General features: G+C 44.3%; 1 protein-coding gene across 5 annotated transcripts in view; it reads left to right on the top strand.

Annotated features, from left to right (window-relative positions):
- The window catches only part of MAPK10 (mitogen-activated protein kinase 10), a 475,339-nt gene that overhangs the window by 312,202 nt on the left and 136,692 nt on the right, over positions 1 to 26,445 (top strand). For all 5 annotated transcript variants that reach the window (XM_029599243.1, XM_029599225.1, XM_029599259.1 and 2 more), the window contains exon 5: positions 7,672 to 7,730. In XM_029599243.1, coding sequence (XP_029455103.1) covers positions 7,672 to 7,730 — 59 coding nt within the window. The remainder of the gene's footprint in view (positions 1 to 7,671; positions 7,731 to 26,445) is intronic.

Raw genomic sequence — 26,445 nt, forward strand, 5'->3', positions numbered from 1 at the left:
TATTGACAGCAGAAAAAGATCAAATGGCCCATCCAGTCTGCCCTTATGGTAGTAACTGCTACTCTGTGCAAGTTACTCCCATGCCTTATATATTAACAAAGCAACATTTTCACTGGATGAGGAGCCTTCTTGAAAATTCAGACAATGCTGCTTGATATGCTTTGCTTTTGAAGTTGGCCATAGAAGCAGCCCTCTGCTTTTTTCCCCTAATTGTCTGTGTATCAGTACCCCAGACCGTAAAAATTCAAGGCCCGAGTTGGTTGACTCTGAATCTAGTTTCCCTCCCCCCCCCCTCCTTGCTGTTAAAGCAGAGAGCAGTTATGTCAAAAGCATCAAGGCTTGTTGTTAAGGGTAATAATCCCCATATATATTGTTAAGTGTAATAACCGCCACCGAGCATGCCCATGCACCCCTTTCTTCATTTCCATCCTTCAGCCTTTGGGGATCCAGTGTTTATCCCATGTGCCTTTGAATTCTTTAAGTGTTTTTGTGTTCACCATCTCCTCTGGAAGGGCAATCAAGGCATCCACCACCCTTTCCATTAAGAAATATTCCCTGACATTGGTTCTCCTTCCTGGAGTTTCATTTTGTGACCCATAGTTCTACTGTTTTCTTTCCAGTGGAAATGGTTCAAAGTATGTGCATCATTAAAACCTTTCAGGTGTCTGAAAGTCTGTATATTATTTCCCCTGCACCTCCTTTCTTCCACAGTGTACATGTGCAGATCATTCAGCCTCTCTTCATAAGTCTTCCAATACAGACCCCACACCATTTTTGTCACGCTTCTCTGGATTGCCAGGGCCGGCAGTGTTACAATCTGGTATGATCGTGGACCCTGGATCGTAGTGAGAGCTGACTCCACCCATAGGGAGGGGCCCTGTGGTGACTCATTACGATAGGCATGGCCTCAGCTGAGACAGACATCAGTGTAAGAGACTTTATTAGACTGGAACGTCGGTATACCCACAAGATGAAAGGAAACACAGTCCAGAGTAGTAAGGTTGCTCAATGATGATATCCTGGTAGTGGGCCCGCAGAGCGTGGTACGCCAGGGAACTCCTCTCCGGAAGGCACACCTCTCAGCGTAGATCCGGTAGTGGCCTGCAGTGCGTGGTACACTGAGAATCAGCAAGTTTGAAGTTCAGAGAGGTGCAGGAGGTTAGCAAGAGCAATGTAGGTGATGGTACTTCACTCCAAAGGTGGAAGAATAAGGTAGCTGGGATAAGCACAGTAGTGGCCCGAGGCTCGGGATACACCGGCGGTTCCAACAGGAAGGTAGTAAAACGAGAATTACACTCACAAGACTTGAACTAGACAGGATCTAGATAGATGAATTCTCCAGGCAGGAAGGCCCTCCAAGGAGTGGTTAGCCAAAACGTGGACAAGGCCCCCGAGGAGTAGGTACCTAATGCATTCTCAGTCCGAGAGTACAGGAACCAGTACAGGAACCAGTTCAAGGAACTAGCCACCCAGGAGAAAGATCTAGGCATCATTGTGGATAATACTTAAAATTGCCGGCTCAGTGTGTTGTGGCAGTCAAAAAAGCAAACAGAATGTTAGGAATTATTAGGAAGGGAATGGTTAATAAAATGGAAAATGTCATAATGCCTTGTATCGTTCCATGGTGAGACCGCACCTTGAATACTGTTGTACAATTCTGGTCACTGCATCTCAAAAAAGATAAAGTTATGATGGAGAAGGTACAGAGAAGAGCAAACCAAAATGATAAAGGGGATGGAACAGCTTCCCCCATGAGGGAAAGGCTGAAGAGGTTAGAGGTGTTCAGTTTGGAAAAGATGTGGCTTGAGGGAGGGATATGATAGAGTCTTTAAGATCATGAGAGGTCTTGAACCATTAGATGTGAGTCGGTTATTTACACTTTCAGATAATAGAAGGACTAGGGGGCATTCCATGAAGTTAGCAAAGCATCTCCAAAGGAGTGGAATAAGCAGGAAGGAAGTCCTTGCTAACTCGTAGGAAGCTTAGGCTGGATGGGTTAAATACTTCTGGCGGGTTGACTTCATGAAGAGGGGATACCCCGAGGTTCCCACCATGACGTGAATAAGAGAGGGCCTGGCGCGCGCCCTAAGTAATCCCTGATTCAAGATGGTGGAATGGGATCACCCATACCATCCCGGGAACACCAAGGAAGGTGGCGTTTGCAGGCTGAAGCTTTCATGGCCTTGAGAATCGCTGGTGCAGGGAAAAGAGAGGTGAGCAAAAGAGGTTGCAGCCGTCTGCGACCGATGGGTGGCAAACCGTACCCCCCTTCATAGGGCCCTCCCAGGGGGTTTCAGCTTTCCTTGGATGAGTTAGATGAAACTGTCAGATGAGGTTCTTGTCAAGGATGTTATTAGCAGGCTCCCAACTATTTTCCTCCAGCCCATATCCTTCCCAGGATATGAGATATTCCCATTGCTTTCCACGTTTGCGTACATCCAAAATGTCATCAACTTGATACGTGATGTCCTCTTTAGCAGCAAGAGGTTGCGGGTCCAGAGTCTTCTTTGAAAACTCGGAGAGGAATGAGTGGCTTCAAGAGAGATATGTGGAAGGTGTTGTGTATTTTTCATGAAGTGGGTAGTTGCAAGCTGAATTTACAGGTCCCAGATGGCGGAGGATGGAGAAAGGCCCAATGTAGCGTGGAGCGAATCGAAAAGATGGCAGCTTGAGATGGATGAATTTGGTACTGAGTCATACCTTGTCACCTGGTTGAAATTGAGGTGCTGCTCTGTAATGAGCGTCATAACATTTCTTGGCCCGTTGTCCTGCCTTCTGCAGGAGGCCTTTGGTTTGCTCCCAGAGGTTATGGAGTTCTTCAGCCGAAGCCTGCGCTCCTGGAGATGGAACTGACAAGGGTATTGGTAACGGAGATAATGGCCTACGGCCATACACTATCTGGAATGGTGTTGATCCAGTAGCGGTTGATGGATGCGAATTCAGGGCAAACTCGGCCCAGGGAAGCAACTCTGCCCAGTCGCTTTGTCTGGAGTTGACGTAGGAGTGGAGGAACTGTTTAAGTTTACGGTTCGTTCTTTCATTTTGACCATTTGATTGTGGATGGTATGCTGACGTCAGGTCTAAAGAAATATCACATTTCTTACAGAGAGCTCTCCAGAACTTTGCTGTAAACTGTACACCTCTATCTGAGAGGATATGCTTTGGCATGCCGTGCAGGCGAAAGATATGCTATAAACAGCTTTGCCAATTCTGGGGCAGATGGTAGTCCGGGTAATGCCACGAAGTGCACCATTTTTGAGAAACAGTCCACAGTAACCCATATGGTATTGTTTCCGCTGGACACTGGTAGGTCAACAACAAAGTCCGTTGCAATGTGCATCCAAGGTTCCTCTGGAGCTGGTAAAGGCTGGACAAGGCCCCAAGGGTGGCTGGCAGGAGGCTTCTGTCTTGCACAGGTGGCGCAAGATTCTACGTATGCTCGAACGTCCTCCTTCATTGAAGGCCACAAATAATACCTTTCTATGGTGGATAGCGTACAGGCCTGCCCAGGATGACTGGCTAATCGGGAGTCATGAGCCCATTTTAGAAGTTTCTTTCTCAGGGTCTGAGGTACTACTGTCTTCCTAGCTGGAACGGAATGGGTAGCGGCCAAAATCACTTTGTCAGGATTGATTAGAAAGTCAAACCGATTAAGAAACAAAGACCATCGAGCTTGTCTATGATTGAGTCGCTGCGCATGAGCAGATATTCCACATTTTTGTGGTCTATGTATATAGTTATCTGATGTGCCCCCTCGAGCCATGGGCGCCACCCTTCGAATGCTAGCTTGATAGCCAACAGCTCTTTATCTCCAATGGCCATAATTTCTCTTGGCTGGAGAAAGAACGCTGGGAAAAAAAGATTAGAAGTGTAGTCTATAGGTGTCACTGTTCTGGTTAAGAACAGTTCCTACACCAACATCGGAGGCATCAACCTTGACTATAATGGACATCGAGGGTCCGGGTGGACGAAATGCAAGCTTTTTGAGGAATGCCTCTTGAGGGTTTGAAAGGCCGCAACTGCTGCTATTCTGGAGACCACTGCGAAAGGGTTGGCTCCCTTCGTAGTCATGGCGAGTAAGTGGTGCATGTTAGGGTAGAGTAGTGAGGAATGAATGTGCGATAATAATTGGTGAAGCCGAGGAAGCGGGCGGAGTGCTTTGAGATCAGTGGGTTGAGGCCAGTCCTGTATGCTTTTGGTCTTTTGTGGATCCATCTGGAAATTTCTACTGGACACCATGTAGCCCAAAAAGGGAACAGACTGCCTGGTGGAAGACAAACACTTTTCAAGCTTGACGTAAAAGACGGTTATCCCGTAGTCTTTGCAGGACTCTGGTAACATCTAACCTGATGACATTGTAGATCTTAGGAAAAAATCAGCATGTCATCTAAATACACAACCACACATTGGTAAAGCATATATCGTCAGAATCTCATTCATCATATTTTGGAATATGGCTGGAGCATTATATAGGCCAAAGGGCATGACCAAGTACTCGAAATGGCCATCATGAGTATTAAAGGACGTCTTCCATTTGTCCCCGTTGATGAATGCGAACCAAATGATTGTATGCCCCTTTTAGGTTGAATAACTCTGAAATCAGAGGTAAAGGGTATCGGTCCTTGTATAGTAATTTCATTAGAGTCCTCTGTAGTCTATACAAGGATGAAGGGATTCTATCCTTCTTGCCAAAGAAAAACGAATCCGGCTCCTGCAGGTGACTTGGAAGGCCGGATAAATCCTTTTTGCAAATTTTCTTGAATATATGTCAACATGGCCTCAGTCTCTGAGAGCGAAAGTGGGTATCAGGGTACAAACTTAGATTGTAAGCCCTCTGGGGATAGAGGAAATATGTACAGTACCTGAATGTAATCCACTTTGAAGCGTTGAAAAAAGTGTGAAAAGCGGAATATAAATCTAAATAAATATACCTTCCTCTAGGAGGCTCTGAGTCAGGCTTTAAATTAATAGCACAGTTGAAGGACCGATGTGGTGGTAATACGTCAGCTGCTTTCTCTGAAAAACACATCTTGAAATGACGAGTATTGTGGCGGTAACCCTGGGAGAGAAGTAGTGGCTAACATGCAGGGCATAGGTTTATCTTCTTCAAGCATCTGTCTTGACAAGCTGCTCCCATTGTGATAGTTCCCAGGTGCTCCAGTCAATCTGGGGTGTATGGTCTTGTAACCATGGTAGAACCAAACACTACTGGGTGAATACCTTTGTCAAGGACCAAAAACGAGATGGTCTCGGTATGAAAGAGAACCCGTGCGCAGGCATATCGGTTGTGTGGTGTAGGAAGACCTCTCCTGGTAGTGGTTCGCCTTGTATACAGGAAAAAGCAGCGGACTGGGTGTCGGGACAATGGGAATCCAAAGATGTTCCACCAGCCTCTTTAGTATAAAATTGCCACCTGCATCGGAATCAAGTGCCAGAGTCTGAAATTCCATGAGTCCCGAGAAATGATTGAGACTGGGAAAGTTCAGTGGAGGGGATGGTGTAGTAAGATCTAGGAAGAGTCCTCCCACAGATCCTAGGTCTGCATGTTCCCGGACAGATGGGACAGGATTGAACCACATGACCAGGTGGTCCACAGTACATACAGAGACCTAATCTCTTACGGTAGCGTCTCTCTTGGCAGTTAGTTGGCTGCGGCCTTATTGCATGGGTTCGTCTTCTTCAGTGATAGAAGGCTGCGTCTGGGTTGCAGGTGATGGTTGTGAGCGCATACTCCCTGATGGATATTTCTGGGGGCTCTTTACCTCTTTACCTCCGATGAACGTGCACGTAGGCGGTGATCAATCTGCCTGCAAGGTCAATGAGTGAGTCCAAGGGTAATCTGGCAAATCACGTGCAGCCAATTCAATCCTTAATGAGAGAAAATTGCATGTAAGCACCCCAGGTCCCAATGAAGTTCTGAAGACAGGGTCTTAAATTCAATAACATAGTCCAGAAGTGGTTTAGCTCCTTGTTGAAGGTGTAAAAGAGCAGATCCAGCGATAGTCTTGTGAGCTGGGTTGCCCAAATACTGACTTGAAGAGAGCAAGAAAACCTGAAAAGTCATTGAGGATTGGATCATTGCGTTCCCATAAAGGTGAAGCCCAGACCAGGGCTTTCCTGTCTATAAGAGACAGGATATAAGTTGTCTTGGCTAGTACATTGGGGAAGTAAGTAGGCTGTAGCGAGAAGTGCATGCAGCACTGGTTGAGAAAACCCCTATACAACAGGGGATCTCCTGAGAAGTGAGTGGGAGCTGGTAAAGGCACTGCAGTTCGAATGGGAACCACTTGCGATGAAGCATCTTTATCCGACATGGAAGAAATGTCCAGTCGGGCATTCAGCTGATTGAAGGCATTAGACAATGTCTCTAAGATCCTCTGTTGTTCAGCAATATGTTGGGCCAAGTAGGGCTGAGATCTGAGCCGGGTCCATGGAGTTAGCAATCTGTTACAATCTGGTATGGTTTGTGGACCCCTGGATCGAAGTGAGAGCTGACTCCACCCACAGGGAGGGGCCCTGTGGGGACTCACTATGATAGGCGTGGCCTCAGCTGAGACGGACACCGGAGTAAGAGACTTTATTAGACTGGAACCTGGGTAATACCCACAAGATGAAAGGAAACACAGTCCAGAATAGTAAGGTTGCTCAATTATAGGCGGCCATTTTCATTACTGGCAGACGGTCGGTTATGAAAACCGAGGCCGAGTTTACCGGCGTCGGTCTTCATAACTCAGCGATCTACCGAGCTATTTAATTTAATTTTTTTTACTTTAAAAAATAAGTACAGAAAAGCAGTTTTTTCTGCTTTTCTGTACTTCTTTTCAATGCACTCAGCTATTAATGCCTGCTCCAGGCTGGCATTAATATCTGAGCGATTAATGTGCGGCTGAGCGCACTGTATTGCATTGGCCTCAAAGAGAAAGATGAGACGATGCCTGAAATAGCTTCCCGGCAGAGATGATGGAGACCAGCACTGTACTGCATTTTACACATGCTTAGGATAGATAGGTAGGTAGGAACAGAAGGGAGCTGCACCTGGTGTGACTACACACCTTGTGCAGCTATTTCAGCCTCAAGCAGGGGGTAAATAAATCTGTGTCTCAGTGCTGATAGCAGCAAATAAAAGGCACGTATGCATTTGTGTTTAATAAGTCTTTATGGGATGTCTGAGGGCAGAGTGAAGGGCACAAAAATGTGTGGTGGCTGCTGCTTCCTCATGTTCTTTGTAATGTTTTGTAGGTCGTGATGCATATATATGTATTTTGCAAATACCTTCAGAGTATCTGCTTTTACAACAATGGTTTTGGGTTTCTTTTATTCTCTTTCCAGAGGCCAAATAGAATTTGGGTGAATTATGCGCCGTTTATCATATATTCCATTTTTATTCAGATGTACTATATTACTTTATTTATTTATTTATTTATTTTATTTGTGTTTTTCTATACCGGCATTCACGGAAGTTCGTATCATGTCCTCTGTACCTCTAAAATTCAGAGGAAAAGACTAGATTCACAGTTACTATATTACTTCCTCTGTACCTCTAAAATTCAGAGGAAAAGACTAGATTTTACATATGCCTTGGAATAATATAAACGTGAATTTCAGTTTCGCACAGCAGAGCTGTAAATTGAAATGTCACTTTGTTAATACACTTTCTCTTTTTGGTTTCAGATTATCAGTTTATTAAATGTCTTCACCCCACAGAAATCTCTGGAGGAGTTCCAGGATGTGTAAGTAACAGACAGGAAACTAAAGCATTTATCAGAGAAAGCAGGAGACCAGTGGTAATTTTGTAAATAAAAATACCATGGAACTGGGCCAGCAGAAGCCTCTGTCTTACCCCTTTTTACCCAGTGGGGAAAAGGAGACAAGCTCAGAAAGGTTCTGGGCTTGGTGACCTGGCATGACCTGGCAAAAAATCATCACTGCAGGAGGTGATGCATTAAAAGAAAAGCGAAACAAACCTAAATCTGAACTTTGATTTATGTGCAACCCCATCCCAGTGTGCCTGTCCTGCGTGGGTGGGGCCAAAAAAAGTATCTGTAAATTCAAGGGGGTAGGTACCTTGACTAGCTCTTTTCTGTGCCCCTTCCACCAGGGCGCTGATCCTTTGGCTTGGGGGGGGGGATGGGCTCCTTTCACGTCCCAGTGCAGGAGTGGCTAACATCCTTTTTGGTTTTCCCTGGGAGAGGGGTCAGTTTTCTTCCTGTGTGCCGAATGCCAAATAGAACTCGCTGGAGCCACTGGCTGAGTGTCCGAAATTAAAATCTTTACTGTAAACCCTGGATTGAATAATGGCACAGTAAATAAGCTTCCAGCACCACAGTCTTCCTGGCTCTTTTGCAATCCTTTATCTGTGCAGGAGTCTTTTAAGTAGGTGAGGGATCCATCCACCATCGTAGATTCGGAAAGCGGTGGTCCCAGTGGGCAGGCCAACCTTTAGATGGTCGGGGAAAAAACACCTTCCAAGATGGCCAAAAATCGTGTCTCTGCCTAGAGAGCAAATCCTCTCTCCCCAGGGCGAGATGTCTCTGGATGAGGGTCCTCCAAATTGTAAATAGGTTCCTACTCACAGTTAACGGTTCTTTTCCTTCTTTTAGTTTAGTGGAGATCCCTTTGGGGAGGGATACAAGCTGGAACAGATCCGCAGGTGGGTAGGAAAAGGGGCAGAAAACATTTCCTCCCAGATCTTAGTACAGCAGTGGAGACCTTGACCCATCCCAAAAGAACCCAGTTAGGATGGAGCCCAAGTCCCCAGGGAGGCCAAAACTACAACTGATGCAAAATCTACAACCTTCCTCGTGAAGTGCAAACTTACAGGGTCATTTTTCAAATCGTGTTAGGGTGTTATTTTTCGCATCGCAAGATGCATATGCAAATTTTCAAAATTTAGTCAAAGGGAAGGAGTTTCTGAAAATGAGGGAAAATGTTAGAAATAGCTACACCTTTTTTCCTGGTGTTATGCCTAAACCAGGATTTGTGAGAAATATCACAAATGCTGTTTTGGGCAGAGGAGAACAGGAGAGGGAGAGAGAGAGCATTTCTGGGGTGGCATACCTATTAGTCATCTATTTATACCACTGTAGGAGGTTCAACTTGTAACTGGAGGTGAGGTTTTGGTGATGGTGTGGGGTTTGGGGGGCAGTTTTACATGCACAGTCAGAAGTACGAACAGCACAGTACACATCAGTGAACATGTGATGTGATTTGGAATGAGGAAAGGTACGCAAAGATGAGATTTGTACATTGTACTCTCACCCTAGTTTGATAGCAACTAGGTAGAGAGTGCATCAAACTAGGGCGAGAGTACAATGTACAAATCTCATCTTTGCGTACCTTTCCTCATTCCAAATCACATGAAATCTTCACTGATGTGTACTGTGCTGTTCATACTTCTGACCGTGCATGTAAAACTGCCTCCCAAAACCTAGACCACTACCAAAACCTCACCTGGAGTTACTAGTTGACCTTCCTACAGTGGTATAAATAATTGACTAATAAGCAATCCTTATAAAGAGTGTCTCTCTCTCTCTCTCTCTCTCTCTCTCATGCAAAATTTATAGAAAAATGATTAAGCTAGGCCTTTGATTGTTTCCAGAGCCCATGGCGGAGCTCTGCTATAAAAACCAGCATCCTCAAGGAGAGGGGCTGCACATGAATGGATCCTCCCCTTATTATTTCTTTCACTAACTGCATTAGTACTATTTCTCAGGGCTTACTGTTAGCATGACAGGAGAGTCAGGTTACATATATAATCCCTGTGGTGGTTGTATCCAGGAATGTGGTACCAGAGGCCATAGTTCAAATCCCATTTTCAGGTGGTTAACTTCCCTTATTGTTAAAGTGTCATAATCTTCATGGGTTCCCTGAGCACAGAGGGCAGGGGGGAGATAACTTTCAAGGCTCTTCGCATTGCCACACATAAGTCCCAGTTTACAGTTCTTGTATATGGCATAGATGAGTGCTCAAGTCACTTTAAAGTACAAAGCACACTAGAAACTTGACTTTAGTTTCCAACATTATTTTTACTGAGATGTTATGAAATGATAAAAATATTCTTTACAGCAGTTTAGTTCACTTGTGATGTTACACGTGCTTTAAATAAACTTGTGACTTTTACAGTCTTGTTTAAGGTTTAGATGGTAAAGCCAATTGATTCAGTCTTACGCTGATGTTTCTCACATCCCATTGGGATAGGGCAAGTTAGTGCTTCCATCCCAATGTTATTGAAGTATTATCTATTTTACATAGTTATTTATCTCCTACCTCTCTTGTAGTTTTCTCCTCTGATCTCCTTAGTTCCCTCACAGTAGCTGAATGTAACTAAGTATACTCCTCTTCTCACTTTCAGTGTCAGAATGATACTCCAGTTACTCCTCTTCTCCAAATCTCCAGTAGATATTCATGGACCTTGGTAGGGGTCCATCCCAACTCCATTCTCTCTTTTCTCCTTTCTATCCTTTGGATGTTGTAAGCCGTCCTTCCTTTGCATACTGATGATTCACGGGTTCCTTCTCAATGAAGAGACCTCTCTTTTTTAAGGTTCAAAGACTTGAAAGTTGAATAGATAGGGAGGGTGGAATAAAACTCCCATATGTAAAAGTAACTGAAAATCTCCATGGAGGATCAACAACTTAAATCAATTAGAAAAACAAGGGACAGCCCTGAACATGCTGTCCCTAGTAAGGAAACAGAAAAATCCACACCCTAAGATGGTGGTCAAAGCTTATATAGCAGAGGAATACACCATTTACTCTCATCCACATGGGAGAATTATACAACCAAACCATTGTTATTGTGTTTCCTCCCAGAACATAAAGTGGTTTTCACCTATACTTGTTCCTAGTAGGGATACAAGGGAGTTCTACAATTACATATTATTTTGTTCTGAAACATCTGTAATTGCACAATTGGAAATGCCCGTGGGGATTCATTGTATGAATGTCTAATTTCTCTGACCCCTGTGGGGATTCATTGTAATATTGTGAGTTTGGGAACATTTGAAAAAGCTTTCATTTTGGGTAAGATTATGGGGACACTATTTTGAAAGCTGCTGTACGGTGTATATTTGAAATGTCTCCTGTTCCAGCTGTATTCCCCCACCCTGCCGAGGAAGCTGTCTGGCAAAACATGGTCATGTTGGGGGATTTTATTTAAAACACCTTATTGTGTATGTTCAGAATCCTATCGAACTTGGTATATGAAAGTGGAATTATTTCTTTAAATGTTTGCACTAGAGCAGTGATGGCTAACCTATGACACGCGTGTCAGAGGTGACACGCCGAGCCGTTTTTGCTGACACGCGTAGCGTTTCGGAACTATCGATTTTTTATTTTTTTTTTAATCAGCTGTGCCGAGCCTTTTTTTTTTTTCGGCTGCGCCAACCCTTTAAAATTAGTTTTTTAGTATCCCTCCAGCCCCCCCCCCCCCAATGCCCCAGGGCGCAGGGAGGCGCATGCGGCGCAGCGACAGGCAGGGCCGTGGTGAGGCTCACTTCACCACAGCCCAAAGAAAAAGATAGTGTTGAACGCGCTGATGCTCCTCCTCCTTCCTGCCTGTGTGGCCCCGGAAGTAAAGGTTGCCGGAGCCGCGTGGGCAGGAAGGAGGTGAAGCATCAGTGCGTGCAGAAGAGGAGCATCGCTTGCACTTACGGGCCGCCGCGAATCTCAAATCGCAGCGGCCCGAGAAGAGGAAGAAGCCCAGTAGCAGGGCCGCTGCAGAGCCCATCCTGCGCGACCCGCGAAGAGGAGGCCCAGAGGTGAGAGACAGGCTGAGGGTCTGTGTGCGCGCGCGCGTGTATGAGATGAGTTGAGAGATTGTGTGTGAGAGTGAGGACCTGAATGTTTGCAGAGACTGCATGTGCCTGAGCAAGACAGCATGTGGGAGTGAGAGAGAGCCTGTGTGTGTGAGAGACAGCATGTGCCAGTGAGAGATTGTGTGTATGAATGATTGTATGAGAGAGAGCATGTGCCAGTGAGAGCCTGTGTGTGTGTGTGAGAGAGAGAGAAATGCATGTGAGAATGAGAACCTGACTGTGTGTTTGAGGGAAGAAGATGGAGAGAAAAGAAACAGAAAAAAAGACAATATAAAAGGAATTGGCAAAAAAAAAAAAAAGGGAAGGTGGAAAAAATAAGAAAGGGAAGGTGGAAAAAAAAAAAAAGCCTGTGACCAATCAATTAGAAAACTAAGATCAGACAGCAAAGGTTAAAAAAAATATATATATTTTTAGTGATTGGCACATGTAATCTTTGGGAATGTGCAAGAATAGTAACATCCCCAATAGTCATGTGGCAGCAGTGACAGTGGCAGCAGAGGAATGAGAGAGGTTCTGAGGTTGCTGGCAAAAGAGAGGGGGGTCTGCCTTTAGTATGTGCATGTGAATGAATGGGTCTCTGCCTGGGGGTGTATGTGTGTGAATGCATAGGTGCCTGCCTGGGGGTCTGTGTGTGTGAGAATGAATTGGTGCCTGCCTGGAGGATGGAGCGGGAGTGGTGTGAGCCTTCCTGGGTGTGTGTGTTTGTGAGGGAGCCAGTGAGTGTGAGAGCATGAGTGTGTATGAGAAAATCCAGGGGAGTAAGAGTTTGTGTGGGAGGGGGGGTGGAGGGGGAGAGAGTGTTTTAATTGAAGATTTAGCCGACGAAATTCAGCAACAAAAAAGTCACTAAGCAGGCAAGGTAAAGAATTATTTGTTTTTGCTTTATTAATAAATACAGTACATATATTAAAATTATAACTTGTTATTAATTAGAGCTACAAATATCACAATTATGGATTTTTCTAGAAGTGACACACCACCCGAGTTATGCTCGGTTTTTTTATGAATTTTGACACACTGAGCTCAAAAGGTTGGCCATCACTGCACTAGAGCATCACATTGTGTTTGAATAAACTACAATTAACTTGGGTAATTTTCCTTTGAATATGTTTGTTCCTCACACTTATCCACCTTTGAAACTAAGATTATGGGAATTCATTGCATGATTGCGAATTTGTGACTATCTAAAAACCATCTCCTAACTTCTCTAGATTTAAAACATGATTACCCTATAGTATCATATTATAATGATTTAAAAATGTTTTAGCAGGCTTCATTGAATCTTCTCACTATAATGAAATGTCTTAATAATGTTTTGAGTGGATGTGTTCTTTGTATTGTAAAATTAATAGGATTGATGTATTATACTCCATTTATTAAACGTATATAGCCTATAAGTTTATGCTGATGAATAAGAATGTAATTTTCTTCTTATGAGTAGAGATTGAATACAGTGAAAAGTAAAAAAAACAACATCTTTTGGATGTATGTGTAAATTATATATAATTATATTTGGTCTATTTTCCAAGTATTTCATTGCATATAATTATACTATTTTAGCCTTGAAGGAGCACATCATTCACAGTGATTTTTTTTACACATAGTTTATATGCTTGGAATGTATTTTGGTGGTAGTTTTTTGTATTTGCTTATACCAATTTGGCTGGCTGTGCATGAAGGCATTAGGGGGTAATTCTCAGAAGGATGCACTTGCATACTCCGTGGTTTATGAGTGGAAATCGACGATAGAAATTACACAGAAGGTTGGGCGGGGGAAAATATGCAAGTACCTCGATGATGCGTCTACCTTCTCCTCACCCTCATGGAAGGTGTTCCAGGAGGCAAGGAAAGCATGTGCACACATGCTTTTTATTTCTGGTAGTACAATGCACATATATGTGGAGGCAGAAAACCACACCAGCTTTGGAGCAGGTGTAACATCCTGTGCATATGTGTCTGTGCGTACCAGGACAGCTGGTGAATATTATGTGCATATATCCGCTTTGAAAAGTCAGGCTGATGTCTGCAAGTACTTTCTACCTGCAGACTGTAGCCCATGATGGGCTGTTTGAAAATGAACCCTGATAAAACCAGAGTAGATTTTTGTCAAAGAGAGTGGGGGAGAGTGCTGGAGGATAGAAAGATAGGCTGCTGAAAATAAAAGGATTGCTATGCAATAATCTCTGAAGGTTCTGGGTATTGTGAAATGATGTCATTTGTAGGGATGTACTTTCATTTGAAAAAATGACACAGAAACATTTGCTATTTCGTGTTGTATTCTTTCGAAAATAAACCTAAAGAAAAACACAATTTCTTTCATTTAGTTTTTCCATTTTTTAGTGCATGCTAAAACCATTTCATGTGTGCTGAAATGGTAAAACAAAGCAAAAAAAAAAAAAAGAGAAAGAAACTAAATTAAATGAAAACCCCCAACCACTGAATAAAAACAAAAATGAAACAAAAAATATATCCCTGCATGCTGCTAAGTGATTTTTAGACATAACTTCTTGGAAAAAAAACCCAACCCACTGTCGATCATTATTTTCTTCCTCTTAATCTATACTGTGTTTTTGTATATGCCTGATTGATTTATCTGAAGAAATCATTACAAGCATATTTATGCAGTTCTGCTTTTCATCATAGGCTTAAAAATATGAGTTGTTAGCCTATTTTGTATCCATTCTGCTACATTTACTTAATCACCTCCTAACATCTCCACTAACTGGCTCTTCATTATTCATCTTCTCTTGGACTTCTCTGCTTTTATTTGATACCATTGGCCAACATGCATTCATCACTAGCTGTGTCTGAATTGGCTGTAGATTAGCTTTATTCCTAGATGCTTACAGCCCTTTTAGTTCCCAGTCAATAACGTTTTCTCCTCTCCATTTTCTGTTGTAATTCCTCAGGGTTCATTCCTTGCTCCCTTCCTTTCCTCTAGATATCTTCATGGTCTTGGTTCTTGTCATTTTCCCTGGTGGTTACACTTATTACAGATGTGAAGATGATGCCCAGCTCTATCTCTCCTTTTCTTTACCATTCTCCGCTGTGTCTGTTTGTCCTTTTACTTGTTTCTCTTCTTTTGCCTCATGGATAATTTTAAATATTTTTTCATATTAAATGTATACAAAACTGAAGTTCTCTTTCTTCTTATTCATACCAGCATCATTTATCCTCCGCTAGGCTTTTTTTTCTATTAATCTCTCACCTCTCCCCCTCTTTGTGTCAGCTTGGAATTTTGGGTGGTATCTTTCATTTTCTCCCAAATTTCCAGCCAGCGATCAATTATGCAATATTCTGAAAATTCATTTCTCCCTCTCTTCTGGTGCCATCACCCAATCTTTCATGCACTCTACTTCTCCTTTGTACTATTGGCACTATTTATTTTGGAGAAGAGCGGTGGTGGTCCCTCTTCACAAGAGTGGGAACAGAGAGGAGGCTGGTAACTACAGACCAGTTAGCCTCACTTCAGTGGTGGGAAAAGTAATGGAGTCACTGTTGAAAGAGAGAATAGTGAACTATCTACAGTCCGGAGAATTGATGGATCAGAGGCAGCATGGATTCACCAGAGGAAGATCCTGTCAGACAAATCTGATTGACTTTTTTGACTGGGTAACCAAGGAATTGGATAGAGGAAGAGCACTCGATATCATATACTTGGATTTCAGCAAAGCTTTTGATACGGTTCCGCACAGGAGACTGGTGAATAAAACGAGAAGCTTGGGAGTGAGTGCCGAGGTGGTGACCTGGATTGCAAATTGGTTGACGGACAGAAGACAATGTGGTGATGGTAAATGGAACCTTCTCTGAAGAGAGAGCGGTTTTAAGTGGTGTACCGCAAGGATCGGTGTTGGGACCGGTCCTGTTCAATATCTTTGTGAGCGACATTGCGGACGGGATAGAAGGTAAGGTTTGTCTTTTTGCGGATGACACTAAGATCTGCAACAGAGTGGACACGCCGGAAGGAGTGGAGAGAATGAGACGGGATCTAAGGAAACTGGAAGAGTGGTCGAAGATATGGCAGCTGAGATTCAATGCCAAGAAGTGCAAAGTCATGCATATGGGGAGTGGAAATCCGAATGAACTGTATTCGATGGGGGGGGAAAGGCTGATGTGCACGGAGCAGGAGAGGGACCTTGGGTGATGGTGTCTAATGATCTGAAGTCAGCGAAACAATGCGACAAGGCAATAGCTAAAGCCAGAAGAATGCTGGGCTGCATAGAGAGAGGAATATCGAGTAAGAAAAGGGAAGTGATTATTCCCTTGTACAGGTCCTTGGTGAGGCCTCACCTGGAGTACTGTGTTCAGTTCTGGAGACCGTACCTTCAAAAAGACAAAGACAAGATGGAGGCGGTACAGAGAAGGGCGACCAGGAAGGTGGAGGATCTTCATCGGATGACGTACGAGGAGAGATTGAAGAATCTAAATATGTACACCCTGGAGGAAAGGAGGAGCAGAGGTGATATGATACAGACTTTCAGATACTTGAAAGGTGTTAATGATCAAAAGACAACGACAAACCTTTTCCGAAGGAAAAAAAATCAGCAGAACCAGGGGTCACGATTTGAAGCTCCAGGGAGGAAGATTCAGAACCAATGTCAGGAAGTATTTCTTCACGGAGAGGGTGGTGGATGCCTGGAATGCCCTTCCGGAGGATGTGGTGAAGACCAGAACTGTGAAGGACTTCAAAGGGGCGTGGGATAAACACTGTGGATCCATAAAGTCAAGAGGCTGCCAATGAAGAGTGGGTGACTCGCCAGAATGATGGCTACTGCCTGGAGTCAATACCCTTATTAAATAAACATACACAGGCTTACGGTGACTCCAACATCGCTCTAAGCTTCAACAGCAAGAGGAAATGTGGAAAAAAGGATTCACACTCACAAAGAGGGGAGTAGCTGGCTTGTTACGGCGGTTACTACCCCAAATCAAATAAGCCTGATACTTCACTTTCAAAGCATATACAGCAAAGTTCTCTGATTCAATGGCAGGGGAGAAGAAAAACTGATACTTCACACATCCAGCAGAGCTCTCTGCTTCAACGGCAGGGGAGAAGAAAAGAGGGTTCGCACTCACAAAGCGGGGAGTAGCTGGCTTGTTACGGCGGTTACTACCCCAAACCAAATGTGCCTGATACTTCACTTTCGATGCACATCCAGCATGGCTCTCTGCTTCAACGGCATGGGAGAAGACTTATACGTCACGCATATCCAGCATAGCTCCCTGCTTCAACGGCAGGGGAGAAGAAAAACAACCAATAAGGGCTAATAACATAGTCTGGGTAAAACAAATAAGCATGGGTGCAGCTTGCTTATTGCAGCGGCTACTACCCCTAACGAATCAAGCTTGATATTTCACTTGGATGCAGCTCCATCACTGCTCTCTACATTAAAGGTGGGGGTGGAAGGGAAATAGAGAGAGACCTAAGAGCTAAGAGAAACAGATAAGTATGAGAGAAAATATGTGTGAAGCTTGCTGGGCAGACTAGATGGGCCATTTGGTCTTCTTCTGCCGTCATTTCTATGTTTCTATGTTTCTATGTTTACTCCCTGGTCTTCCTTGATACTTCATGTTATCCCTTCTAGATTCTCCAAATCTCTGCAGCTTGCCTTCCTTTCCAACTTCCCCAGTATTCTCATAGTATTCTCATAGTATTCTCATAGTATTCTCATAGAAACAGAAACATAGAAATGATGGCAGAAGAAGCCCAATCGGCCCATCCAGTCTGCCCAGCAAGCTTCGCACTTTTTTTCTTCTCATACTTATCTGTTTCTCTTGGCTCTTAGTAACCTTTTGGTTCTATTTCCCTTCCACCCCCACCATTAATGTAGAGAGCAGTGTTGGAACTGCTTCTAAGTGAAATATCTAGCTTAATTAGTTAGGGGTAGTAACCGCCGCAATAAGCAAGTTACACCCATGCTTATTTGTTTACCCAGACTATGTAATTCAGTCCTTGTTGGTTGTTGTCTGTATATAGATCCACGTTTCTTCATTCCCCCTGCCGTTGAAGCAGAGAGCTATGCTGGATATGCGTGAAGTATCGGTCTTCCTCCCCTGCCATTGAAGCAGAGAGCTTTGCTGGATATGCATTGAAAGTGAAGTATCAGGCTTATTTCGTTTGGGGTAGTAACCGCCATAACAAGCAAGCTACTCCCCGCTTTTTTGTGAATGCAAATCCTTTTTTCCACATTTCCTCTTGCCGTTGAAGCTTAGACCAATGTTGGAGTTGCATTTACCGTATGTATGTTTATTGAATAAGGGTATTATCTCCAGGTAGAAGCCATCATTCCCGCGAGCCACCCACTCTTCATTCACGTCCTCTAGTCTTTATGGATCCACAGTGTTTATCCCACGCCCCTTTGAAGTCCTTCACAGTTCTGGTCTTCACCACTTCCTCCGGAAGGGCATTCCAGGCATCCACCACCCTCTCCATGAAGAAATACTTCCTGACATTGGTTCTGAGTCTTCCTCCCTGGAGCTTCAAATTGTGACCTCTGGTTCTGTTGATTTTTTTCCAACGGAAAAGGTTTGTCATTGTCTTTGGATCATTAAAACCTTTCAAGTATCTGAACGTCTGTATCATATCACCTCTGCTTCTCCTTTCCTCCAGGGTGTACATATTTAGATTCTTCAATCTCTCCTCATAAGTCATTTGATGAAGACCCTATACCTTTTTGGTCGCCCTTCTCTGGACCGCCTCCATCTTGTCTCTGTCTCTTTGGAGATACGGTCTCCAGAACTGAACACAGTACTCCAGGTGAGGCCTCACCAAGGACCTGTACAAGGGTATAATCACTTCCCTTTTCTTACTCAATATTCCTCTTTCTATGCAGCCCAGCATTCTTCTGGCTTTAGCTATCGCCTTGTCACATTGTTTCGCCGACTTCAGATCATTAGACACTATCACCCCAAGGTCTCTCTCCTGCTCCGTGCACATCAGCCTTTCTCCCCCCATTGAATACAGTTCATTCAGATTTCCACTCTCCATATGTATGACTCTGCACTTCCTGGCATTGAATCTCAGCTGCCATATCTTCGACCACTCTTCCAGCTTCCTTAAATCCCGTCTCATTCTCTCCACTCCTTCCGGCGTGTCCACTCTGTTGCAGATCTTAGTGCCATCCGCAAAAAGACAAACCTTACCTTCTATCCCGTCCGCAATGTCACTCACAAAGATAATGAACAGGACCGGTCCCAACACCGATCCTTGCGGTACACCACTTAAAACCGCTCTCTCTTCAGAGAGAGTTCCATTTACCATCACACATTGTCTTCTGTCCGTCAACCAGTTTGCAATCCAGGCCACCACCTCGGCACTCACTCCTAAGCTTCTCATTTTATTCACCAGTCTCCTATGCGGGACTGTATCAAAAGCTTTGCTGAAATCCAGGTAGATGACATAGAGTGCTCTTCCTTGATCCAATTCCTTGGTTACCCAGTCAAAAAAGTCAATAATATTTGTCTGACAGGATCTTCCCCTGGTGAATCCATGCTGCCTCTGGTCCAGCAATTCTCCCGACTGTAGATAGTTCACTATTCTCTCTTTCAACAATGACTCCATTACTTTTCCCACCACCGAAGTGAGGCTAACTGGTCTGTAGTTACCAGCCTCTTCTCTGTTCCCACTCTTGTGAAGCGGGACTACCACCACTCTTCTCCAATCACTTGGCACAACTCCCATTTCTAGGGATCTATTGAACAGGTCACACAGCAGACCCGCCAGCACATCTCTGAGCTCCCTCAGTATCCTGGGATGAACCTCATCAGGCCCCATGGCTTTGTCCACTTTCAGTTTCCCCAGCTCTTCTCATAAATTCTCTACTGTAAATGGAGTTACATCTACTCCAGTCCCCTCCAGTTTCTTGTTAACTAGCGACGGTCCTTCTCCAGGGTCCTCATGCTTCCCTTCCTACCCTCTATGCACCATCTCCCTGTAAAATACCACTGCTGCATTAAAATTCTTGTCTTTGCATATAAATTTAGTGATGATCTTACACTTGCCTATCTATCTTCTCTAATTTCATACTGTACTTCTTTAATCTCTCGCATGTTCACTGCCTCTCTCTGCATGCCCATCTTATTGCCCCTGCTCTCATTTTAATGCTTTTTCTCTTAAGGAAAAGACTTTCTTAAGAAAAATTCTTTTTCATTTAAACCTTTCCCTACTCAGCATTCTTTGTACCGCTGCCCGTGGTTATTTGTAACCAAATGTCTTATGTGTTGCCCTGGGTAGGTGCCAGATAAATGCTGAAACAAATAAAATAAAAATAAATCTCACATTTCAGGCATTAGAAAACACTGCAGCTTATCATCAGGTGGGTTCATTCAAGCTCATATATGGCAAACCCTGCATCGATTTGTTCTGACAGTGTCCTTCTTTTCCTCCATATGATCTTCTTACACAGTGCTCTGATTCTGCATCATAAATTTGCATGAATGATGCAAAAATTAATGTGGAAATGTGGAAAAGATGATTGCTTGACAGAAATTAGTGTTTTAGTCTCCAGAAGATAAGCTTGCAGAGGGTGGTATCCCCAACAGATAACTGAAGGGCTTTTTGTTCCCTAGCAGTCATATAGTTGATGCGTAGAAACATCACACTCATTTTATAATAATTACACAATTTCCACAGTATATGACTACCATTTATCTATCAATCCAATGTGAACACCCCCATCTATGATATGAATTGTTGATGGATATGTTTTGACAAGAGCCAGTAAATAACTACAGGTATGAATAGTTTATTGTTTTAAATTTCAGTTAGGGAGGAAAACAATGAAAAGGAGAGACAGAGAATTCAAAACAAGACAGCATCCCAATCCATTCTTTATAGATTTGAGTAACCTCTTTGGTTCTTTGTAGCATGGCCTTATCACCAATCATCTGATTCTTGCCATATAATCAGAGTCCTCTAAAAGCTTATACTATGAATTTTCCCTTCTCATAATATAGCCTCTTTTTGAGGTACATAAAACGAGAGAGGTCTCTGCTGTCTGTTTATGACCTGAGAGTAGTCTCTCTGTGGGAACAAAGCAAAACAGTGGTCGGGCAGATGTCGCAGAGAGGCGAGAGCTGCACTTCTCAATCTGGACAGGAAAAACACCACAAAACATTTTTTTTTTCTCCTCTTTGGCCCCTCTGACTGCTCCACAGTTTCTTCCATAGACTAATAGATGCCTCCCATGCTCCAGTGATCCTCTGCCTGTTACTCTACTCTCAAGCTGCTGTTCTCTCTAGAACAGAGCTCTGGAAATCGTTTATCATGTAAAGTAAGTAGTGACCATTCTTCCAGTTTTGCCTGTTACCAAATATTCATAGTTCCAGAATTGAAGAAAGTGTCAGCACAGGAGGAAAGATATGACAAATAAAGCTAGCCTCTTCTAAATCAAAAGATATTTAGGGAATGAATGAACATAGCCTTAGTGAAGCCAAACAACTTCAGGCCATCATCATAGGCACTCCAGGTAATAATGTTTTCAATTGTCTTCTATTTAATCATATGGTCTAAGTGTATAGTCCACTCACGTCATTTTTTGAACCTTTTCCAATGCATATAAAATCATTAACTTATCCATTTCTGTAGCAGATCATCATCCCATGTGATATACTCCAATACTGCCAAGAAATCTGAAGCACATAATAATGGCTGCAGATTCTATCCCTTCCATTCTGATTACTTTTGGAACCAGTGAAGAGAGATAGATGCCGATTCTGCAGTCAGTGCCAATTCACTGACAATCTGATGAAATTCGCTTTGGTAATTCATTTGCCGAGTTTACTAAGAGATTTTTCCCTTCCATGAGCCCGGAAGAACTGCTTTGCTTGCAGAAATGAAGCATATCAATTGTAACTAGCATGCTGAATGGCACCAGGTTTTCAGAAGATTTAGGGGCTGATTCACTGAATTGCACTATTATTGGCTCGCAGACTATTGTGGTAGAGTGCACACTAATGAAGGACCGCACCGTTCGCAAATGATTTATTGCAGCTGGAAACCCGACGCGGATCGTTTCACTGAGGACACAGTAGCATTGAAAGCAGCTGCGTATTTTCCCCTAACCTGCGAAACACGTAGGAAAAGTTTGTTCTCTGGGGGTAGGGTGGCTAGTAAGCCCCACCTGGCACACTAATCCCATATCAAGAAATCCACCCTCCCCAGTCCTTTCCTTTAGGTCCTGCACTCCCCTCCCAGTGCCATTTCACATTCTGATCCATGTGCAGATCAAAGCTCGAAGTGATACTGAGTGGCGCTAATATTGAAGTGAACATGAACCATAAGGAAGTAAAACTCTTGCCTTCTGCCAAGGCGTGAGTACTGTGAAAGGGGACCAGGAAGGCCTGGAGGTTCTGAGAAGGTCAGGGCTAGGTCTTGAAATGAGGCAGGTGAGGGTCAGAAAAAGGGACTGCATTGCCCACATTGGCAGGGGAACATCATTAGGTGAACCCTAAGGGTTACAGAATATATCTATTTATTTTAATTATTTAACCTCTGGGATAGGACTCTGTGTACTTCTCAATCACAGAATGCTCTTCCATGCTGTTAGATTCTTCCAGTGACTTTTCTATTTATTTAACAGTACATTTAAAAGCAAACTCAGAATCTGAGATAGATAGTTTGAACACTAGTTCCATTAATTCACCTCCAACCCATTTTCTTTCAGGATTAGTCAGGCTTCCTTTCAGCTACCCTAGAATCAGAATGGTTGCTGTAAGCACTGCCAGCAAAACTAAAGCATGTAATTGCTGCAGACTCCATCTGATTCTTCTGGTATGATTTACGCTCAGCAGGGTTGTGATTTCATATCAGAATACTCTCTGGAAAACTCTTTGAACTTTTCTCAGTAAGCAGAGGGCTCAGTAAGCAGACTTCAAGCACATCCAGCCCCAACTATCTCTCGCTATCTCACACACACCCCCACACTGTGTGTAACAAGAAGTCTCTTCCCTTCACAAGCAGGACACAAGGGCCACTGCTGTGAAAATGATACCAAGGGCAAGGGTTGCTGTCGGCAGTCTTCCCTACCCATAACCTTCCTGGCTGTTTGTGTTGCTGACGTGGCTGCCCCTGTCTTCGGGCAAACTGGGCTGCTGTTGGTCAGCCCGAGGAGCACAAAGGTGCATCCAGGGTTTGGGAGAGAGAAGCATAAATAAGCGAACTGTGGTTGCCCACAGAGGCGTACCTAGAGTATTTGGCACCTGGGGTGGATACTACTTTGGCACCCCCCCCCCCTATATAATTTTAAAATTTCCTAAGCATCAATAAAATATTTCAAAACAGCAGACACAACAAATAAAACAAAATAATTAAAACTAATAAGAATTTTAAAATTCTCCCGCTCTCCATATCTGTCATCCTAAGATTGCTATAGACTGGGGGCATGCATGCACGCAGATACACAAACACACACACGCAGACAGACACACAATATGCTCCCTCTCTCTCATGTACACACATACATGCTTGGTGAAAGACAGAGGGAGCATGTGTTTGTGTGAGAGAGACACACACATACATACACTTTCTCTGTACCTCTCACACACACACATGTGGCTAAAATTTAGTTGGATAACATAGGGGCATTCCACCAGTGTTTCTGGGAGGAGTTAAGTTAACCAGATATCTGCTTGTGCCGTACAGCAGTCCTAAAGTTAGCTGGATAAAGTTATCTGGCTATCTTTAAATGCCAACTATATTCAATAGTGCGACTGCACCGCTGAATATCCCTCCAAAGGTTATCCGAGCAGTGATTGAATACTACCCACAAATGGGGTAGATTTTCATAGGTGTGTGCGTGCGTCCATGTTTTCGGCTTCCCGGCGTGTACACACGAACACGCCGATGCGTGCATGTTATAAAATCGGCGGGCCACACACACACATGCGCGCTGGATTTTGCAATCCACATGCGCATTTAAGGAGCGGACTGGGAGGGAACTTCCCTACCCCACTACCCTAACCTCCCTTCCCTTTCCCCTTTCCTCTCCTCTCCTCCCCGCCCCCTATCCCTATCCTAGCTAACCCTGGTTTTTTTTTAATTTACTTTTTGCTCCTCAACAGGAGCAGTAGCAAGTAGCACGTGCCGGCACCCTGCTGGCGCATGCTTCCCAGGCACGGCGGCAAATGGCCACTGTACCCGGTGCCTCCAGCCCCACCCCTCCCCCCCAACCACCCCTCCCTGTCCCTTTATCTGGGACCGGCACTTCGGCATGTAATGGGGGCAACGCGCATGGCTGGGCTCCTTTGAAGATGCCCGCAATTCCTGTTTTTTTTTTACTTGCGCTGGGGATTTAAAACTTGGCAGAAAATCTTTACTGGAGAATTAAAAAAGAAATCATCCAGGATTACAGCACAAAAATAATTTGAGTTCCTCTTTACAGAAAACTCAGCACACTTCCAGACAGTCCACTCACGCGTAGAGACCCTCCTTCCCCAGGAGTCCTCCAGTACCTATTAAGATGGCAGATATCTTTCTCTTCACTCAACCCTTAGAAAACTGCTTGTTTGGCACCGACAAAGATTTATTTTCCCAGAAGCAGGGCAGCTTCTTTCCCTTCAGAAACTCCCCATTGAAAAACCACTCTCTCTTCTGGGACAACAGAGGTATTTTTCCTAACCTCCCCCCCCCCCCCCCCCCCACTATCCAGTAAGGGTAAGGTCTGAGCGATCCTCTTTCTTTGGTCTCAGAAGCTTCTCCTGGTCCAGACCTGCCACTCTTCTCCAGAAATCCTCTTCTGGCAGAATCTCCTTTCCCAGGCTTTTTCTGTGGAGGGACACAGGCCCAAAGGTGCCACTCTGTGAAGAGATGCCCACCTCTTTCCAGACCTCAAAACCGGATGCCCTTATATCATTCCTTTGCACTCCGCCTGCCTCAGGGCTGCAGGAGTTTTAATACATCCTCATAACCCCTTGCAGTGGGGAATGGTGCACTGCACCAACCTACCTATGGACACACAAAGGGACAGGGTCTAAGAGACCTCTGACTCACTCTTCTGGCCAGCAGACCTGTCGAGGCCACTGCTGCCATATAAGGGTAAAGGCTGACACTGCTATTAAGGGGCAGATTTTCGCAACCCCTCACATGCTTATTCCAGACTTCCTTGAATATTGTTCTTACTTTTGCTTTCACCTCTTCTCTTGAAAGGCTCTTGTTCCATGCAATCCATTAATGTTTTCTGGCATGACTCCTAAATCTATGTCAGGGTTTCCCAAACCTGTCCTGAGGACCCCACAGTCACTTGAGATTTCTCTATCTCTATTTAAATTTCTTCTAGGGTATACATATCTAGGACCTTAAGTCTCATATCATAGACCTTTTAGTGAAGATTTTGCATCATTTTGATACTGCTTGGTAAAGATTTTTCAAGCACCACAGTAAAGTCTCTCCCAGTGCAAATGATCAAATCCAAACCAGATAGGCATAATCCTTAAGTTAGCTTTGATTTTCCAGTTTAGCTTTTTCATTAAACTGGGATAAGGTTGAACATTCACTTTAAATCAGAATAGTATAAGGTAGGATGGCAGGACTGCTTACCTCACAAAAATTTGCTTGCTTATCCTTGTGATTAGTTGGGGAAATCAGAGTCAGTTTGCACTGAAAATCCAAGCTGACTAGTTTCAAAATCAGAACCAAGAAAATCTGACTGCCGAATTTTAAGAGGCCCGAGCGCAAATACTGGCAGTTATGCGTGTGGCCGGGCCCTGCGCTCGCCGTGTGCATTTTCTAAAGGGCCCGGTCATGTGCGTAACCACCGATAAGCTCAGAAGTGCCAGGCCTAAAGAAAGGGGTGGGCCAGGGCGGGGTCTGGGTGGGGAGAGGCGGAGTGGGGGGTGGGGTGAACTGGGTCAGTGCCATTAGCCGCTGTCCCGGGGAAGCACATGCTGGGGTTTATATCTGCTCCCGCGACCCGATTTTAAAAGGGCTACACGCGTGACCAGGCCTTGCGCATGCCGCGCTCATTTTCTGAAGGGCCCGGCCTCGCACGTAAATCCCCCGTTACATGTCGAAGTGCCGGGCCTCTCCAAAAGAGCGGGTCGGGCCAGGACAACACTATTAGCGTGTGGAATATATTGCTGCTCCAAAGGAGCAGCAGGGCAAAAAATAAAAAAAAATCTAAGAGTTAGGTAGGGGGTCAGGGATGAGAGAGGAAAAGGTAGGAAGGTTAGATAGGGGGATAGGGAAGTTCCCTCCCAGTCCGCACCTTAATTGGAGCGGACTGGGAGGGAACTGGGGAAGCCCTACTCGCGTTGCCGAGTGTTCCATTCTAAAATCCCCCCCCCCCCACCATGCATTCAAGTTGTGGCTGCGCACACATGCGCACGCAGATTTTTAAGTCCGGTGCGCATGTGCGCGAGGCTATCGCATTTTATAACCTTACGCGCTGGTGCACACATGTTATAAAATCGGCGTGTCCATGTGTGCGCAGCTCTTAAAATCGACCCCCTGAGGAGCAGTAAGTATAAAAATAAAAAATTGGGAATAGGTAGCATTAGTGTAGGGTTGGGGAGGAGAGGGGAAGAGGGAGGAAGGATAGGGTAGAGAACTGGAGCGACTGGAAGGGAACTGGGGAAGGCCCTGTTGCATTGGAGTACATTTCTTTCTAATATTCCCCCCCCCCCCCCCCCGTTGT

This window comes from Rhinatrema bivittatum, chromosome 1, assembly GCF_901001135.1.
Source record: "Rhinatrema bivittatum chromosome 1, aRhiBiv1.1, whole genome shotgun sequence".
Classification (NCBI taxonomy): Eukaryota; Metazoa; Chordata; class Amphibia; order Gymnophiona; family Rhinatrematidae; genus Rhinatrema; species Rhinatrema bivittatum.